At 37.9% G+C, this 20,127-nt stretch overlaps 2 protein-coding genes across 5 annotated transcripts in view; one reads left to right on the top strand and one right to left on the bottom strand.

The window, feature by feature from the left end:
* The window catches only part of ptprz1b (protein tyrosine phosphatase receptor type Z1b), a 40,011-nt gene extending 28,311 nt beyond the window's left edge, over positions 1–11,700 (top strand). For 2 of the 4 annotated variants that reach the window (XM_026923202.3, XM_026923201.3), the window contains exons 16-30: positions 2,248–2,268; positions 2,492–2,588; positions 2,748–2,830; positions 3,052–3,186; positions 3,639–3,773; positions 3,893–4,056; positions 4,167–4,302; positions 5,185–5,331; positions 5,412–5,505; positions 7,618–7,691; positions 7,785–7,913; positions 8,011–8,160; positions 9,728–9,870; positions 10,353–10,488; positions 10,618–11,700. In XM_026923202.3, coding sequence (XP_026779003.3) covers positions 2,248–2,268; positions 2,492–2,588; positions 2,748–2,830; positions 3,052–3,186; positions 3,639–3,773; positions 3,893–4,056; positions 4,167–4,302; positions 5,185–5,331; positions 5,412–5,505; positions 7,618–7,691; positions 7,785–7,913; positions 8,011–8,160; positions 9,728–9,870; positions 10,353–10,488; positions 10,618–10,761 — 1,788 coding nt within the window. In that variant the 3' untranslated portion in view covers positions 10,762–11,700. The remainder of the gene's footprint in view (positions 1–2,247; positions 2,269–2,491; positions 2,589–2,747; positions 2,831–3,051; positions 3,187–3,638; positions 3,774–3,892; positions 4,057–4,166; positions 4,303–5,184; positions 5,332–5,411; positions 5,506–7,617; positions 7,692–7,784; positions 7,914–8,010; positions 8,161–9,727; positions 9,871–10,352; positions 10,489–10,617) is intronic. The other 2 variants (XM_034313222.2, XM_026923203.3) reach the window with 1 other exon arrangement.
* Positions 11,701–11,859: 159 nt separating this feature from the next.
* Positions 11,860–18,328, bottom strand: ndufa5 (NADH:ubiquinone oxidoreductase subunit A5). The gene is made up of 5 exons (XM_026923204.3): positions 18,214–18,328; positions 14,436–14,480; positions 14,083–14,199; positions 13,428–13,493; positions 11,860–12,091 (listed from the first exon to the last, which is right to left on the bottom strand). The coding sequence occupies exons 1-5, from the start codon at positions 18,232–18,234 to the stop codon at positions 11,990–11,992; spliced, it is 351 nt and encodes a 116-aa protein (XP_026779005.1). The 5' UTR covers positions 18,235–18,328; the 3' UTR covers positions 11,860–11,989.
* Between the last annotated feature and the right edge of the window lie 1,799 nt (positions 18,329–20,127).

Below are 20,127 nucleotides of genomic sequence, written 5' to 3'. Positions count from 1 at the left end.
GTTTTCCAGCACAAAAGAAAGCAGCATATTACATAAGAGACACTTTTCAGACAAAAAACATAATGAAGGCTGCTGGGTTTTGCTGCAAAAATAACAAGCTAATGTGACAGTCAATGTCTCCAGAGGAACTGTGGCTGCTTCTGCAAGATACTCAGTAAAACTTACCGCTCATTTCCTTATAAAACTGCACACATTGTACCTGAGACTACTATTTTTTTTAAAAGGGAAGGATCGTCACACCAAATATTGACTTTGTTTCATTTATTACTGTTTACTGCTCTTTATAGTATTTTTTTAAATGTAGAAACATTTAGTTTCATTATTTTTGAAGGCATCTTTGCTCTACAGCATTTCTTTGCATGTGCCTAAGACTTTTGCACAGTACTGTATCTGCTTAGCAGTTTGTGACTGTTGGAGGAGCGGCAGGTTTCCTGTCCTTCGGAGATATGACTAACCCCCTCTTATTATCATTCTAAGTTGGGGAGCAACTTTTCTGATATGCCAAGCATTATTTTTAAAATGCTACTGGGCACTGTAGTATCTGTATCTGTTAGCCTTGAGTGCTCAAGTGTTCCACATTCTGTCAGGTTCTGCTAGTTAACTGGCTAATGCAGCTTGTTGCTGTCATGTGCTTCTAAGTTAGTTTATTGACATTGAGTCTGCTATTCTTAACTATGAATCCCACTAATTTGCAGCTTTTTATTTTGGAGTAGGCATTCTCGCCACACAAATGTCTGATTTTCTGCAACTCGGTGTGGATTAACCCCATAGTCTACATTGTAGTAAGTTGGCAGTCACTGCTACACAGCGCTCATGCTGACAATGTCTGAGTCTTTGGAAAAACAATGATGAGTTTACCATCATTACCAAGGATGCTGTGTCTGACTTCGAATATATACTGTGTTGAGTGCGTGGGGATGCCAATGCTGAGACACATACTCAGCTGGCAGAGTTTAATCCTGACTCAGAGCCCAGGACAACCTATAAGCACTGCACACTGTTGAACATTGTTGCAGGGGTATAAATTACAGTTCTGATGCTTGTCCTGAGCTTTATCAAGGATTCAAGGACTCACTGATTTCATAGCCCAAACAAATCAAATCAAGTTTCTTTGTTTTAGGAAGTTTTTTCCTCTTGGGCAGAGGTGCTATGGAAAGGTAGATCCTACAGCTCACAAAACACGCTACACTCACTGACCAATTTATTAGGAACTCTTTTACATCTGTTCATTCATGCAAATATCTAATCAGGGTATCATGAGGCAGCAGCTCAGTGCATAAATACACATAGGCATGGGTCAAGAGCGTCAGTTAATATTAAGATCGAAAATCAGATCGCGGGAAAATGTGTTCTAAGTGACTTTAACCATGGCATGATTATTGGTGCCAGACAGGCTGGTTTGAGTGTTTCAGAAACCGCTGAGCTCCTGGGATTTTCACAGTTAACTGTCTCTAGACTTCACACTAGAGAATGTTGTGGGGAAAAAACACAGAAACTACAAAAAAAAAAAAAAAAAAAACACAGTATGCAGTAGTTCTGTGAGTGGACACACCTTGTTAATGAGAGAGGTCAAAGGAGAATGGACAGACGTGTTCAAACTGACAGGTAGGGTACAGTAACTCAAAGAATCACTCTTTACAACAGTTGTGAACAGAAAAGCATCTATAAATACCCAGTTTTACAATGGGGGTTCTTAATGATTTGGTTGTTGAGTATATTAAATTTTCTGTTCAAAAGAAGGTCCAATTTCAGATTTGAACTGATATGCATTGGTATCCAGCTGACTCAGGATTTAAATCGTGCCTAAATCTTGGGGGTTGTATGCACCTTCTCAATATTTGATATCATGATCACAACCCAGCAACCCCTGAGTGTTTTGAATGTGGCATCTTTGAGCATTTCTAGCCCGTTCTGGCTGTTAGGACTCGTTACATATGTAACTGTAGGTCTACAACTGCCAATGTTCCCTGTCATATGGTTCGGCGAGAAGGTTCTGTAGAATGATTGTTGTATGACACCGGTTGTGAATACTGCTTCATCACTAATTGAACATCTTGTCATGTGTGCACACATGCACAGGGGGTATTCAGGTGTTATACAGTGTGCCAGGAAGTTATACACGGTTCATAGAACCACTGTTACATACGTATCTAGCGCTTTATGTATCAGCACTGGCTGTTCACTGTTTGTCCTGGACTCTCATTGTTGTGTTTTTTTCTGCATTTTCACTCCCCATCCCCTGATTAGAGCTTGAAAGAGTCTTACGAGGTAAGACATGTCAGTCTATGTTCATTCTCCCTTTAAATGCATAGCTGTAGTTAGTTCTTGCCTTGTCTGTCCTTATTGTAACCGAAAGCATCATTGCATGCACTTTGCATGACTCCAGTGTGAAATGTGATGATACCTAAACTGCAAAGCTGCATTGTAGAATTGATAGAATGTAGGGAACGGGACTGGCTTTACATGACACAAATGTGTGGGTCATTCCCAGGAAATTCAGTCCTGCACTGTGGACATGGGTATTACGACAGACAGTTCAAACCACCCAGACAACAAGTGCAAGAACAGATACATCAACATCCTGGCCTGTAAGAGAACCAATTACTTTCTACTACACAAACACATATACAGTGTAGTCTGTAAACAAATCTGTGTCAGTCTTTGCTGTTAAAGAGAACTGTTGGTTGTAAATGGACACATTCCCAGAAAGAAAGAAAGGTCAAGTCATTTTTTTTTCTTTTTTCCAGATGATCACAGTCGAGTCAAGCTGAATCATAATGTAGAGAAAGATGGAAAGACAGGAGACTATATAAATGCCAGTTATGTGGATGTAAGTGTAATTAGTACACATATACACACATTTGAGTATATTTAGTGTAAAGTATTAATTACTAGAGAAAGCTACAATATTTGTGCTAGTTATAATTTGTTGTGATCAGTGCTGGAACCATTGGGCTGGAAGGTATACTTTTGGCTATACGTATGCCTTAAAGTGATGCCTTTTTTTTTTTTTTTTTAATTAAACTTAACTAGAATTATAAATTGTTCTAGGGCTACAAACACCCAAAAGCTTACATAGCAGCCCAGGGTCCACTGAAGACAAGCCTGGAAGACTTCTGGAGGATGGTGTGGGAGCAGAACGTTAGCGTCATTGTCATGATAACCAACTTGTTGGAGAAGGGTCGGGTAAGAGGAAGTAGACTTGCTTTATGATAAGATTGTTCAGATTTTTGGAGAATGACTTATACAACTCAATAGGCATGTGAATATGAATTTTAGAGACAGCTGTGTTATATTAGAGTTGGAAATAAATTCTACAGTGGAAGAGCACTTTAGAATATTATGCTTTATTTGTACTTCACGGCCCTGTTCACTATCAAGTGAGCTGTCTTTATTTGGTCATCAGAAGCTGATAGAGAATGAAAAATTGTTGCGATGCCATTTATTTCATTTTCTGCATCATACATAAATGGTCAATATTTATTAATAAATGTTTGACAGATATTAAAGAGGAATGACATACCTGGAAAAAAGTAACTATCATTATTAGGAGTGATCTCAGACAACTGGAGCTCACTGTGTAGTTCATATAAAATCATATAATATATATAAAAATATCAGATAACTCTTGCCCACAGAGAAAATGTGACCAGTACTGGCCTATGGAAAACCAGGAAGAGTATGGGAGTTTTCTTGTCACACTGAAAAGTACCAAAACATTGGCTTACTACACCAAGCGGACCGTCACCCTGAGAAACATCAACAACAAAAAGGTTCTCCATCATCATGGTTTAACAGTCTGAGTGAGATTTATATTTATGGCATAACTGTCAGAAGTTTGGAACTGAACTTTATAAAAAGGCATATTATTATTTATGTGTCCATGTCATAGGGCTCTCTGAAGAGTCGCAGTCAGGAGAGAACCATTGATCAGTACCATTACACTCAGTGGCCAGATATGGGCGTTCCTGAGTACACACTTCCAGTGCTCAAATTTGTACAGAAGTCGTCTGAAACATGGAGCGCTGACTCGGGCCCTGTGGTGGTGCACTGCAGGTAAATAGCTGGAAGGAGACTGAACTGAGATCTGTGTGTGTGTATGTACTTTATAAATACTATTAGAATTTAAACGATGCTTGGTAAAGATGCTTTATGTATGCGTTTAGTGCTGGAGTGGGACGAACAGGAACTTACATTGTGATAGACAGCATGCTGAAGCAGATAAAGGCTGAGGGGACGGTGAACATCATGGGTTTCCTGAAGCACATCCGCACCCAGAGGAACTATCTGGTGCAGACTGAGGTAGCAACAACTCAGCATACACATGCAGTACAAAACTATACTATTACAGGAGCAACACTAACCTCATGCTACACTTTCCTAAAGAAAAGTTAACCTGTAAATTAACCTGTCCAATTTTTATGGCCCATAGAAATGATAGGAGGAATTACACAAAGATCTGATATGAATCACAGAATGTATGTACTGTATAATACTCATCCAGTGTTAAGTTGGATGAATAATATATATACAATAATAAATGTTAAGTTGTAAGCTTTGAAAGACACACATACATATACAACCTGACATTAAACTCAAACTCGTTTTTCACTCATGGTTTTTTTAACTGTGCTGCTGCATTTGTTTAGCTGTGTATGTTTATACATATATACACAGCGTTACATGCTGAGAAATCTGAGCATTGAAATTCCAAGTTTCAATCTGGTAATTATGAGTTAAAATGAAGTTACTTGTCAGGATATCTCACATCTGTTTTATCTGAAATAACAAGACTGACTAACACTAACAGTCAAGTCACTAACAGACACTCAGTCAGTTAACCAGCAAACAGAATACACTGGATACACTACATATCCAACTTGAAAAATAATGAAAAACTATAATAGCAATTGATATCAACAATGAACTAGAGGACATCTGGATTATTTAAAGCTAGCATGCTGATAGGTAACAGATGTGCATGATTATCAGGGGACTGTAATGGGGTTACAGGTCATGTGACTAATCAGGTGGTGGACCTGGGAAACCAAAACGACAAAACCTCCAAACTGTAACCGTCCAGTTCCTTACTAACTGCACTGGGTTTCCTTGAGCCTCAAGACTTGGTGTTAAAAATCATTTTTCAAAATTAATTTCCTAATTCTTCTTGTTATTTTTTTTCAGGAACAATATGTTTTCATTCACAATGTGTTAGTAGAGGCCATCAGGAGTAAAGAGACACAAGTATCAGCCAGCCACATTCATGCTTACGTCTCTGATCTTCTCACTCCTGGACCAAAAGGCAAGACTCATCTAGAGAAACAGTTTAAGGTATGACGAAATTACTCAATGGCTTTGCTTTTGGATAACAAGGAACGAGACAATGATGTCATCTCTTTTTTTAAATGTAGCTGATCAGCCAGAAGTGTGCAATTCAGGATGACTATGTGACAGCACTGAAAGAGTGCAACATACCAAAGAACAGGACTTCTGCCCTCATGCCTGGTGAGTAGCACTGAGGTATACGCCATATCTATTTCAGAACATTAAGGTCTAAGACTATAAGATTAAGCTGGTTTGTAGCCCTTACATTAATAATGGGCAGTATGAGTGTTGATCTGGTATACCACTTGTAAGTCTTCTTAAAGTATGCATACATGTGAAAATAACATATTGCATACCCTATATGTCCAAAAGTATGTGGTCACCTGACCGTTACATCCATATGTGCTTCTTCCGCAAACTGTTGGAAGCACACAATTACATAGAATGTCTTTGTATGCTGTAACATTATAGTTTTCCTTCACTGGAACTAAAGGCCCCAAACGTGTACCAGCATGACAATGCCCCCATGTACAAAGCAAGGGTCATGAAGTTATAGTTTGCCAAGGCTGATGTGGAAGAACTTGAGTGTCCTGCACAGAGCCCAGAGCAACATCAGTGCCTGACCTTACTAATGCTCTTGTGGTTGAATGGTCAAATCCCCACAGCCACACTCCATAATCTAGTAGAAAACCTTAGTAGAAGAGTGGAGGCTGTTATAGCAGCAAAGTGGGACAAACTCTGGAAAGGTATGTTCAACAAGCACATATTGGTGTGATGGTCAGACATCCACATACTTCTGACCATATAGTGTAGCTTAAATGAAAGCCACATTATCTCTGCACCTGTGTTGACAAATTCGAAAATGTTCATGGTGCAAGATAAGGCATTCCACTCAGTGTTTCTTACCTCAGTAAGAAAATCTTACACTCAATTGCATACAATTAGCACATAAATGGAGTACACACACTCAATATGTCTGATTCCCTTGATAACATTCAGTCTCTTGTTATGCTAGGATGCAGTATCATCAATCACAGGAATGGCAGAAAAGGCATACCTTTGTAGATTTGGCTAACATTACGTCAGTGCATCCTGAACCACTTTGAATAGTATTGTGCCTGTCTGTTTGCAGACAGATATTCTGTTCTGCCAAGGCTGTTCCAAAATAAATTAATTACCTCCTAGGGAATTCTTGGGCACCGAGTATCTGCTAGATGGTGAAAGAAGGAGAAGGAGTTAAATGTGTGCACCTTTTGATTTTCAGAGCTTGCTTACACACCTCAACTTCATTTTTATTTTATTTTACCTCAATTTTATGCCCATTTGGAGGTGGATGTAGAACACCACCGTGGTTTTATCAGTCTACACTAGTATGCATGAACCCCTCAGAGATTCTTGGAATGTTGCAGAATTAGCCACACAGCTTTTTTTGAGGAGATTAATAAAAATGCTCAAGTTTTTCCATGCACTACCTCAGCCAGGAAGCACCTGCCATTACATTCTCCCTCTTGGCATGGAGAACAACCCAAGGGCATGGCCCAAAGGAGGAAATGTATGTTCTAAGAACTGCTGCTGTAGTCATCATCCCAGGAACACTATTCACAACATGCTAATATGGAACATGCTTTCAACAAACATAGTACTGTTTGCTTTTACTTTTCTACAAGTGTGTAATGTAATGATTTTTAATCCTACCTTCTGGTGTCACCAAGAAGAGGATGGGTTCCTTTTTAAGTTTGGTTTCCCTCAAGGTTTCTTCCTCATATCATCTCAGGGAACTTTTCTCCGAACCTATGCTTTTGCATTGTTCCTAACAGGTCTTTAATTTGACTCATGCTTGCTACCAGTCCTCTACTCTGCATTCCTCTGCTTTTAGGAGCCTGAGCTTCAGAAAGCCTTCTGTTTCTTTCCATTCTTGCTGCAACAATTTCATATTAGGAGGCTGAGCAGCCCAATCTTCTGGAACTTTCTGCCCCTGCTGCAGCAATTCTGCGAATGTACTTATGTTTTTCTGTCTAGGATACTGAGACACTGAGCCTGCCGCAACAACGCAGCAAATGTGCTACCCACATGAAACCACTGTCACAAGGTTATGACTTTGTTATTTGTATCTGACAGTGGAAATGAGCACATCGAAAAACTCCACTAGTTCCAAAAGAAGCTGTCTCTGATGTCCAGAATGTACAAGAGTAGAACTTCGTAGAACGTTGTTTGTGTGCTTTTAAGTCAGGTAGACCACATACTGCACATGAACATTATATTACTGGTTTTAATCTCTATATCTCTGTGCAGTGGAAAGATCCAGAGTAAGTCTGTCTTCGACTGTGGCAGATTCTTCAGACTACATTAATGCTTCTTACATCATGGTGAGAACTGTTTCCACATGGCTTTTTCATCTCTTGTAGTGAGAGTCTTAAGATTATTGTGATTGACAGTTTTGGAGTGTGTTTTGTTTGCAGGGTTACCATCAAAGCTGTGAATTCATCATCACCCAGAGACCCCTGTCCAGCACTATACAAGACTTTTGGAGGATGATCTGGGACCATAATGCTCAGATCATCATTTCTCTGCCAGATACCCAGAACCTGGTCAGTCATTGCGCACACACGCACACACACACACACACACAGTCTCAATCAGTACTGATCTATAGCATTGCTATTGAAATAACTTGTTTATTTACAGAGTGAAGAGGAGGAGTGTGTTTACTGGCCCACTAAAGAGCAGCCAATCAGCTGTGATACCTTTACAGTGACCCTGGCAGGGGAGGATCAGATTTGTCTGTCTTATGAAGAGTCTCTGGTGGTGCATGACTTTATTTTGGAAGCCTTAAAAGTAAGAAAATCAATTAAGCTTATTCAGATACCATCTGTTAATGAAAACATACATATCTGAGTCACTAAAAAACTGGCTTTTTAAATAATAATACAAAAACACATTGCTAATAACCATTTTTTTGTTTTATCTAGTATTATCTCCCCTCTTAACATTTCTACATTTTGTAGTGTTACACTCGGGAATTAAAATGGACTTAATTGGGTTTTTAACATTAGATTTATACAATATGCCAACATTTGAAGGCGCACAATATTCTTTTGTGACACAAAGGTTAATTAAACAAAAAAAGCAACAATACTGGGTCAGTACTTATAGAACTACTTTTGGCTGCAATTACAGATGCAAGTCTTATAGCATATGTCTCTTATCAACATCGCACGTGTGATTTCTGATTTTTTTTTAACTATACTTCTTGGGAAAATTTCTTAAGACCTGTCAGGTTGGAGAGCACTGGTAAACAGTAATTGGATTGAGGTCTGGGCTTTGGCTGGGCCATTATAATACTTTCAAGTTAAACACTCCAGAGTAGCATTGGACATATACTTAGGGTTGTTGTCCTGATGGAAGTTGAACCTCTGTCCCAGTCTCAATTGTCCAGTACAGTGCAGAAAGGAACACAATTTCTTCTAGATCTATTTGGCTCCATCTGTCTTGCCCTCAACTCTGACCAGTTTCCCAGTCACGATTGAGAATCCCCACAACGCAGTGCTGCCACCACCATGCTTCAGTGTGGGGATGTTGTTCTCATTGTTCTCAGTATTGGGTTTCTGCCAAATGTAAGGCTTTGTGACATGGCCAAAAAGATTTGGTCTCATCAGACCAGAGAACCTTTTTCCCCCACATCTTTGCCGATTATCCAATATGCCTTTTGACAAACTACAAATGGGATTCCATATGACTTTTTTCAATATTGGTTTTCTTTTCTCCTCTCTTCCATAAAGCCTGAGGTTGTAGTTTGTCTGGGCCATAGTTGTCCTGTGAACAGGTTCTCCAATCTGAGCTGTGGATCTCTCCTGCTCCTTCAGTTAGTTACCATTGAGCTCTTGGTTGTGTCTCTAATTAATGCCCTCCTTCCCCAGATTTTTGGTGAATGTCACCCTTTAGACAGAGATGCATTTGTGCCATTTCTTCCCATTTTTAAATAATGGATCGAGTGGTGCTCTTTGGGATGTTTGAAGTTTGGGATATTTTTTAATACCCAAACCCTGATTGATTATTTTCCAGGACTTTTTCCCAGACCTGTTTTGATAGCTCCCTGGTCCTCATGATGCTATTTGTTTAGGTATGTTCTCTAACAAACTTTGGGTATTTACAGTATATTGAGATTATGTGACACCTTAATTGCACACAGGTCAACTCCATTCAACTAATTATGTGACTGCTTTTGTGTAGATTCATGACATATAATCACAAGCCCATTTCAGTTCCAGGATATAACACTACAAAATGTGCGAAATTTCATGGGGAGTGAATACTTATATAAGGTACTATATACCTATACACTATGAGTTTGTTCTCTCCCAAACGTATTATGGTTATTGCTGTCTGTACCACTGAATGACAGGATGACTATGTGCTGGAGGTTCGCTGCTACCAGGCTCCACATTGGCCCAATCCAGACAGACCCATCAGTAATGCCTTCGAGCTCATTAACATCATCAGGGAAGAGAGTGCACATCGAGAGGGTGCTATTGTGGTCCATGATGGGTAGGTGTTACTGGTGACACAATACCAAAAATAATATGGGCCATCTATAATGATTCTTGGTATGTTATACAATATGCTTTGAATAAGGCTAATGAATAAGAATTCTGAGCAGGACAGTGGAACAGTTTTGTGAATAAGCAATAAATCTGAATGCATTGAACGTGTAAAAAAGCATGAATTTTGAGTGTGGGAGCAAAACAAGTGTGTCCGAGTGAATAGATTTGAGCAAGGACATGTATAAAAGCAAAAGAATCCACCATCCTCTTTTTTGCTAGCCTCGTGTCAGTTTTCCCTTGTTAGCATTACTGCCCTATAGTTAGCTAGTCACTTACTGCTGTTCATCTCTATTGGCTTTCCGGGTATTTTCAGGAATTTAAGAAGGAATTCCTAAATCTCTACCCTAAAATTCCAGAATGCCTAAATTTAGGAATTCCTACACATTATTATTATTATTATTATTATTATTATTATTATTTGTGCAGATATGGAGGCTCCAGTGCTGGAATACTGTGTTCCCTGATCACCCTGATTAATCAGCTAGAGGAGGAGAACATGGTGGATGTCTATCTGACAGCAAGGATGACCAACTTGATGAGACCAGGAGTATTTAGTGATATTGTGAGAACCCTTCATTTCATTATTTTTTATTTTCACTTTTTTACTGCAGTCTCAGTGGCCTTGTTCATTATAACAAAAGAAATAAGGTATAGATAAAGTGATTTAAATTGCTCATCTCTGTTTTTCCAGGAGCAGTATCAGTTTCTTTACAAAGCTATATTAAGCTTGGTGAGCACCAAGGAAGATGAGAAAACGCTTCATTCCACGGAGAACAATGGCAACATCCCAGCTGGCTCAGCAAACATCACAGAAAGTCTTGAGTCTCTTATGTAATGTAAATAAGTCATATGTTTTTGAGGTTTGCAGATCTAAAGAGATGACATAATTTGCCTTTGTTTACATCAAGGTAGATGTAAAGATGTGGCCATTTAACCCCCCACCCCTGAAAAGAAAAAAAATAAATAAATAGTCTCTGTATGGGACATTCTGGTACAGGATGTGATTTGGTCTTTAATCGTGCCTTTTTTTAAAACGTGTACTTTATAAAGCGATTTGATATGTTATTGTTGGAACTAATGCCAAAATTTCTACTCTTTTCAGAATGTTGACTGCCGCATTGCTAGTGATGTCTATTTAGTTGAGTTAAAATGTAATATTTATAAGTAAAAAGATATAGACAGATTTTATAAACAACTGTAGCTCAAGTACATTGTTACACAAAGAAACATTTCAGATATATGACTACACACTGATCACATCAACAGACCAAACCCTATTTGTATAAATAAATTTTCTATTTTACTACTTTCGTTTGACATAAGAGTTTAACCATGTTTTTTTGTATTATTATTTAGGATATATGTGTACACAGTTAAGTGACAGTGCTGTTTTATTCCTTGTCTGTGTTTCGTTACTTTGACGCATGAATTTATGTAGATGTAAAGCAACAATTAATGTCTGTGAACAATGCCTGTAAGTTTGTTATTGAGTTTATGAGTGTCTAACTGCTGATTAAGTGACTATACTGTGTATTTCTTTAAGTGAGACAGGAAGAAACACTACAACCTCTAAACTTGCCACTTGCACGTATTGTGTAAGCATCTCAATGTAATTGTCACATACATCTTAACATGTAAATCAGAAAAACAGAGAACCCAGTATTAACAAACATTCCACTTTCCCCTCAAAGTAAAATGAGGTAACCTTATTCTGTTTGTATTCTGCTGGGGTTTGGTGATTTAGTTGGTTTTATATAAAAGATGACTTACAGAAGCTGTTCTTCGTGTCTTTTTTTGGTGCAAAAAACTTTTAGTCACTTATATTTTTAGATAGCTGGCCTACATGTGGATTATGTGACTATGCTCCTGGTGTGTTTCTAAAACCATTCATCTGTAGATGAGCTTTGCATCACCAATAATGAGCTTACAACAGTTTCACCCAGTGGACACATTACGTATGAGATTTATTAATCCTTTTTAAACATAAATAAACCTGAAATCAACAAAAAGCCCATTGAAAGCTCAAATGGTACGGCTACTATGCAGAAAGCCACAATGCGAGTTTAGATTGGCCACTTCCACTGGTTTGCAGGGGCGTCTTCGATCAGTGGTTCCCAGGGTTTCCATTCTGCCATCTTTCTGGATAAGGCCAGCTCTGACTCTGCCTACAAAGTATTATAAACATACTTCTTACAAACTGCAACTTCACAACATTGTAAGATCTTCAGCTTATTCACGACTCTACTGTTTGGAGTCAGTCTATACATATAAAAAGTATATACATATACACTATATAACCAAATGTATGTGGACACCTGACCATCACACCCATATGTGGGTCTTCCTCAAACTGGTGCCACAAAGTTGGAAGCACACAATTGTACAGAATGTCTTTGTGTGCTGTAGCATTACAATCTCCCTTCACTGGAACTAAGAGGCACAAACCTGTTCCAGCATGACAATGCCCCTGTGCACAAAGCGAGCTCCATGAAGACATGGTGTGCTAAGGTTGGAGTGGAAGAACTCGAGTGTCCTGCACAGAGCCCTGACCTCAACCCCACTGAACACGTTTGGGATGAACTGGAACACTGACTGCACCCCAGACCTCCTCAACCGACATCAGTGCCTGACCTCACTAGTGCTCTTATAGCTGAATGATCACAAATCCCCACAGCCACACTCCAAAATCTAGTGGAAAGCCTTCCCAGAAGAGTGGAGCTTATTATAACAGCAAAGGGGGATTAAATCTAGAATGGGATGTTCAACAAGCACATATGAGCTTGATGGTCAGGTGTCCACATACTTTTGGCCATTTAGTGTATGTATATTGATATACATACAGAGATTTGTTATTTAGTTAATTAATGTAGTTCCTACTATAGACTGGTATACTGAAAAAAATTATCAGGGAATTTGTTTAATTTATAATTAATTTAATAAATTACAATATTTTATTAAAATATCTAAGATAATATCTAAATATAAGATTTTTAGAGCTTTCCAGGAAATGGCAAACTGTAAAAGCTAAATGACAATTGTCCAATTGTTTGTATTTTTTTTTCTCTATTAATTTTTTCATATTTTTTTAAAGGGATTTTTAGAAGCAAAATCAAATATTTTCGTTCTCATTTTCAACTCGACTGAAAACATGAAATAATTCTTAATGACATGTATTTTATAGATGTTGGTTGAATGTGACGCTAACTTTTTTGGAGTTTCTTTTTGCAATACAAAATGGAGAAAGTGAGCTGTAACCTATGGCAACCTTTATGCATATGCACTTATATTTGCACAGACAATACGTGCTCTCATGTAGTGATATCTTGATTATGTATTATCTTCTCTCCTGCTCTGCTGCTCATTTGAGAGAGAGAGGAGTTTTCTGTCCATGGCGCAGCTGCAGTGTGTAGGCGTTTTAGCTCAGCTTTAAATGTCCTGCAGCCATTTTAGCAAAAATGCGGCTTTGTTCAGTGTCAGTGCATCAGTTTTTTTTTTACTCACTTGTGCGATGACCTCTTCAATCTGGCCACAGTTAATTTTCTTTTCAAGCTTCTCGACATCAGGTTCCTTTAGAGAACATCATACCATAAGAATCCAAACGCCACTGATTTCAAACGTTACAGTTCATATGACCTGGCTCATATTCATTCATTATCTCTACATTAGGGAACAGTAATGATTCGGATTGATACGTCGATTTAAAAGGCAACTATTGATATGAGTTGAGGCAACAATCATAAATCGATTATCAATTATAAACTATTCCAAATCAATTATCTAAAAAGGACAGAAAGTGGTGTGTAAAAAAAAAAATCAATATTTTTAAACTGAAGTGTAAACAGGCTAGCAAGGTGATATACCCATAACTGTTTTTAGACAATTTTAATACAGTCCTTCTCTACGTCTTCATTATTCGTGAATTAACAGTAGGCCTAACTGTGATTCTGAACAAAGTTGCTCACACGAGTAAAAACCCTAAGCAGATTTAGTCACATCATCAAATAACAAATCGTTGCCTTCGAATCGAAAACATATTGTATTGAGTGCATTGTATTGATGTTTACACCCCTTATTATCTATCGCTTAACATTATATCACATCTACAGTACATCAGGCACAAAAGTCTTTATACTGTTCTAATGAGAGGTTTCCTTACCGATTTGACATGGTTGAGTCGCTCGGCTATTAGCTGCTCCGTGTACTTCCTGTACGCAGCATCCTGAGGCATGGCCTGGACGCAGCCCAAAATCTTGGTGTACAAAACCCTAAGACGCTTGGGGCAGAGAAATGGCACCATTCAACAGCTGCATATCTATATTTACTAACTGGCATACGGTGAATTAATGCATGCCTACACTTTACACTTGAGAAATAGACGTTGTTTAATCAAAAGCCATCCAGGATTGCCTTCTTTACTCTTAGAACTACATAGCTTTAATACTGGTTTCACTGTATTTACTGAATAATATGCATTAAGGTAGTTATTTGACTAAAAAGCAGAGACTTTACCTCATGTGAGTTCAGGGAAACAGCGAGGCCCACCAAGCCTGTGGTCTGAAAGAAAAACAATTAACACTATATTCAATATGACTCTCAGTTACACTTCTGTAACAGAAAAAAATGACAAGCTCTTAATCAACAGGTGGGAGACTACAAAAAAGTAAGTACCAGGCGAGAAAGCATTTTAAAATACTAAAATCTTTGTAAAGATTTGTGAGGGTAATTAGTGCTTTAGGTACCGACAGTTGTTTTGCCAAAATGCTTGAACCAGGAAGTTTATAAAAGCTCATTGTTATTAAAGCTCCTGATACTACAGATCTGTCATTAAAGAAACATCTGCTATTAAATAAATTTAAATTAATAAATGCTGCAAATGTAAACAAATAAGCAGTTTAAACTCGACAGTATAGTCCATATATAAACATGCAGTAATTCATGCAAATTATAAGATTTTTAGTTGATCGCTCAGGATTTTACATTAGTTAATCTTCTTATGCATAAATTTACACACACTCCGTTTTTTCTGCCTGAGGAGGATTTTCATGAATACCAAATTCTCTGTGTAAACGCTTGTATGAAAGATTTACGAATAAACCTGTTTGCATCCAGCTTGATAAATGAGGCCCAATGAAGCTAAGAGTTTTATCAACAATCAACAAATAAATAAATACATAAATCTACGGCTATCCAAATTAAAATCATTGTTCAAAAGAAACACACCTCCCCTTTACCTTACTGAAGAGTTTCTCATAAATTTATTATGAGTGTACATGCTGCTTTTTTTAAGGAATGTTTCCTCTTTGGAATATCCACAAGCTCTAAAGGAAACACCAGAAACTTTGTTGCGCTACAAGCATTTTTAAACTTATTTCAACTTGTATAATTCCTCTTAAACACTATAAAAATCTAAAGGCCAGACAGACTCTTTATGCAATAATCACTGCATCTCTTAAAGCTACAGCAGGTAAGATGTCGGAATTTCTTTTGCTTTAGTAGAAAAATGCTATTGTGAGTTACTTGCAGAAGGAGATTTTGTACCATGGCTTGTGCTGTGTCGCTCTCTGCTGCACAGATTAACTTCACAGCTGCAAGTGCACATATTTATGGCGTAAAAATGACACCAATAACGTACAGTGTTTACTACAGTATGTGGCTTGGGATGCGGCCCAGATGTGCAGGAACTGTTGCTGTTTTCTAAGTATTACAGAAACACTATAAGAATAAAAATCTTTTTTGTGCACATTAGTGGAACTGTCATCGTTCCTGACTGCCAGGTAAAAGAGCCAAATCTCTCAGCGTGCTGCTGTCTTGGCTCGTTTAATGAGACGGCTCTGTGGGTAGCTAACTAAAATACAGCACAGAGAACAAAACTATTAAGTCTGCTCACTTCTGATGAAGTGATGTTATTATATAATCTGTGTATATTATTCCTGTGAAATGAGTTACGCACAACCTGGATAGTATTAGATAACGCACTCTTGCCTGATACAATCAAAAATACAGAGAAACACACAAGCACCTCCTGTTATTCAGTAACCAGCCATCATGAGTTCTCTAGATGCACAATTTTACAACTCGATAAAGACGATAAATCATCTATCATCCACTACCTTCCAACCAGTTAGGAAATGCCTTGTAGCAAGAAAAAAAAAAAAGCCAAAACTCCATCAGTCCTGAATCCTTCTTCTTATAAATATTGAAGGCTTTCACACAAAAGGCTCCCACTTGCTATGTTTACACTCTCACTCTCTCCTTATTGGCTGCTGGCTCCTGTGTGGTTGGACTACTTTCGTCCCTGAAGCCGGGGCATGATGGAGTTTGAATGATCTCAGCTGGTATATGAAGTATGCATACAAATATCAACACCCCTGACACAGCGCTGACTGTGAATAACTCGTACGGGATTGTCAGGGAGACTCACAGCAGCTCAGGAACATTATATAAGCACTTTTTAGCCCCGACCCAGTAAACATGTTTGTTTAGGCCAAAAAAAAAAAAAAAACATTTACATTGTGGCTTTCAGGTTTGATCTTCTTGTTCATTCTGACATTATTAGTAATGTTTTTTAAACACACATTGTACTTATTCCTAACCAGTCATAATCACTTTCTTCAGTTACATAACATTTATGTACGTTCTTTTGCACAACTGTAACATACAATTCCCCATATATTCCTTACTGTAAGAGAAAAGCAGTTGCCACAAATAACACCCTGAATTCCGCCAGCACACAATTCGCTCGTCACTATAATACACTCTGATCACAATGTACACAATCTACTTACTGTACACAATCTACTGTCTCTCTCTGTGTCAAGCTGTACGTGCACTCCTGCTGCCTGATCCAGACACGCTTCTACTGCTGTGACTCCTCTCTCTTCCATAACTGCCTGATTCCATCCTGATGCTTGTGACTCACTTTCTACTGGTGTAGATGGTTCCACTTGGATACCCTAAAGATTTTCACTTCCCTAAAACAGTTTATATCCAAGTCTCAGCCTTGCTTCAGGAAAATAATCTCACCTTCATATTGTAGACTTACTGTAGACCTCAGTGCTGCTGCTGTAATCAGAAAGACTGTCCTGTCCTCATCCCAGGACTCTTATTCACACTATGACCATCATATCAACACACTTACTACTGCTTGCCTTTACTTTTCTATAGCTGCAATGATTTTTCACTGTCACCCAGAAGAGGATGAGTTCTCTTTTGAGTCTCGTTCCTCTAAAGGTTTCTTCCTTCATGCTGTCTGGGTTTTTTTTCCCCCCTGGCCACTGTCGCCTTTGGTTTGCTCATTAGGAATCTAAGAAGAAGTCGACATCCAGATTTCTCTAAAGCTGCCTTGTTACAGTCTAAACTGTTTAAGAACAAATAAAACTGAAATTAGTCTAATTAATAGCATGTAAACTGCTGGGCTGTACTTCTGTGTACTGGGATGGAACAAGAGGGAAGGCACAACGAACACACACTCCTGTACAGTTTAATGTGCTGGCGCATAAGCCACTGTGCTTTACTTTCAGTAACACTGGGAGAGCACAACACTATGACCCTCTCTCTGTTCACACCACAAGTCCACTGTTCTGCACATTTTAGAGTTTTCGCTGCTCTGACACATAAACACTCCAATTCAGGAAGAGCTGTTAATCAGCTGATTAGTTGAATCAGGTTTGTTGGGCGAAGGGAGAAAAACTACAATGTGCAGGACAAGACAGGACAGGACAAGACAAGACAGGGGGTACTCCCAGACCAGGGACGGGAACCTGTGAACTACACCATGAACAAAATGAGCATACTGCTGATCACAAAATATAAAACAATCTTCCTGGAGCTAGAAGGATATCAAAGCTGTTTATACTCCAAATCAGTTTACATCCTTGACATATATTAGAATGTAATTAATTTTGCATTATCTGCAGGAAGCCTTTAAGGAAGCCATGGAAATGAATTCAGATTTAATTAAACTTACCTAAAAACAAAACTCTTGCATAGTACCATATTATTTATTTCCTCAATGCTTGTCCAAACTAATATTTGTCCCTACACTGCACAGTCTACTTTGTTTATAAAACTGCAAACACCGCTTTGTTTGATTGTTTGTTTTTTAACTACTGTCTATATGGAGTTTTCCAGCGTTTTATTATACTACAGCTCTGTCATTTAGTTAATACTCCACCCCAGTATTCCTGCAGGAAAAGAGGACAAAACATGAGCGTCCTGTACAAAACCTGCATCTACTGCTCAACGTTAAAACACGCTGTACAAATTATTAAATGACCTCCACACGTACCTTTTTAATCACTCCAGCCATATCTACCAGCCGTCTACGCGCCTTTCCGTCGCTGAAAGATGACGTCAGGAGCACGCCTCTGCAGTCCTCTAGTCCTCTGTCTACAGCCCCTGTGTTGTGTGTTGTACTTTTTCTTTTAATGGAAAAAAAATTTGTCATAAAGATTTGAATTTAAAAAAGATTTGAATCTGAAAAGCCATTGAATTCTTTATATTGAAAATTAAAGACCACTGTATTTATAATATTGATATATATATTTTTGGGTTGAAAACGAAACTCTTTTTTTTACTTTATTTTGAATTAACCTCCTTGAAATTCAAGTGTTCACAGATTGAGATTTTTAAATTTAAGTTTAAAAAACCCAATTATCTATATTTAAATATATTATTTTCAGACTTCACAAATTCATATTCAATAATTAATTTTTCAAATATTCAAAACCTGTGTTTAGGTTGTTCATCTCAGAGCCCAGATTCAACCACTCAGATTCAGGCTGCAGAATTCAATACGGGGGAAAATAATAATAATAATAATAATAATAATAATAATAATAATAATTCAAGTTTTACATCCGGGTTACTCAGGGCTAGGCAAAGTGTGTTGTGCCGTTTTGTATCTGCAGTTAAATGTCTCCCCCTATCGGGAGCGCGCGCCTACATCCCTAAATCAGAACACTGTGGATGCAATCATGGATTTTAATCAGATTAATAAAGAAATCTGTCTTTTAACTGTCCTATAGCGGGAGTCTGTGGGAATTAGACAAAAACCTGATACCTGCTTGGAGTTGCTATTCATTCATTCATTCTCTCTCTCTCTCTCTCTCTCTCTCTCTCTCTCTCTCTCTCTCTTAGCACATCTGTAATGTTGCAAAATGCACACTTCAGCACGGAGTAAAAGGGAAAGTTAAGGATCATGAACATAATAGACAGAAAACTTCTGCTTGTAAATGAGGAAGAAGAAAACTTGGCAAACTTGGCCAAAAACTTCTCTATGTCAGATATACAGAAGTTGGCTTTTCAGTATGCTGTTATCTTACAACCTCATCTTACAGTGTGTAGAGGAATGCTTGTTAAAGTTTCACCAAAACACAACAAGCCATTCTCTGATGGAGATGGTAAATCAGTGTACGGGAGAATTTGATGACACATTACTGGATGGGAAACAAAAAATTATGTCAAGGAAAAAAAAAGAAAAAAAAAAAAAACAGTGTCTATTACACTAATATAAAAATGTAATATAGTTTAATATTTATATTATTTTCTATAATTTTTTTGTTCTAGGTAAACTAAAGAATAGGCCTGCAAATTTACAATGCTCACTTTTATATATTAAAGTATGCTCAAAATATGTTCGTTAAAAAAAGCTGTAAAAGATTTTTGATGTGCTTTATTTTATTAGTAGCCACGAATCAATATCAGTAATGGTTAAAAGGTCACTGTTGATTCATGTCACCATTCAGTCATGTTAATTGCTTATCTAGACCTTTGTAAGGATTTATTTATTTGTTTATTTATTTATTTTAATTGAATGCCCCTAAGATAAGTTATTCAGAATATTTTTACTCATTAATAAGATTCCTTAAACAAGGCAAAACATATACAATATTGCTAAAAGTATATGGACACCTGATGATCAAACCCATATGTGGCTCTTCCCCAAACTGTTGCCACAAAATTGGAAGCACACAATTGTATAGAATGTCTATGTATGCTGTAGCTTTACAATTTCCGTTCACTGGAACTAAGAGACGCAAACCTGTTCCAGCATGACAATGCGCCTGTGCACAAAGCGAGCTCCATGAAGACATGGTGTGTTAAGGTTAAGATCTCCTCACCCAACATCAGTGCCTGATCTCACTTATGCTCTTGTAGCTGAATGATCACAAATCTAGTGGAAAGCCTTCCCAGAAGAGTG

The sequence above is a fragment of the Pangasianodon hypophthalmus genome, chromosome 18 (genome assembly GCF_027358585.1).
Source record: "Pangasianodon hypophthalmus isolate fPanHyp1 chromosome 18, fPanHyp1.pri, whole genome shotgun sequence".
Taxonomy (NCBI): Eukaryota; Metazoa; Chordata; class Actinopteri; order Siluriformes; family Pangasiidae; genus Pangasianodon; species Pangasianodon hypophthalmus.
Note: the sequence above shows the minus strand (reverse complement) of the source record. Positions and strands in the feature narration are given on the sequence as shown.

Bases quoted from the DNA above. Each gene is read 5' to 3' on its own strand.
- ndufa5 (XM_026923204.3), bottom strand. From the start codon at position 18,234: ATGGCTGGAGTGATTAAAAAG. The intron at 14,200-14,435 runs GTAAAGTCTCTG...CTCTGCCCCAAG, and splicing joins TTTCCCTGAACTCACATGAG to CGTCTTAGGGTTTTGTACAC. The intron at 12,092-13,427 runs GTGAGTAAAAAA...AATACTTTGTAG, and splicing joins TTGAAGAGGTCATCGCACAA to GCAGAGTCAGAGCTGGCCTT.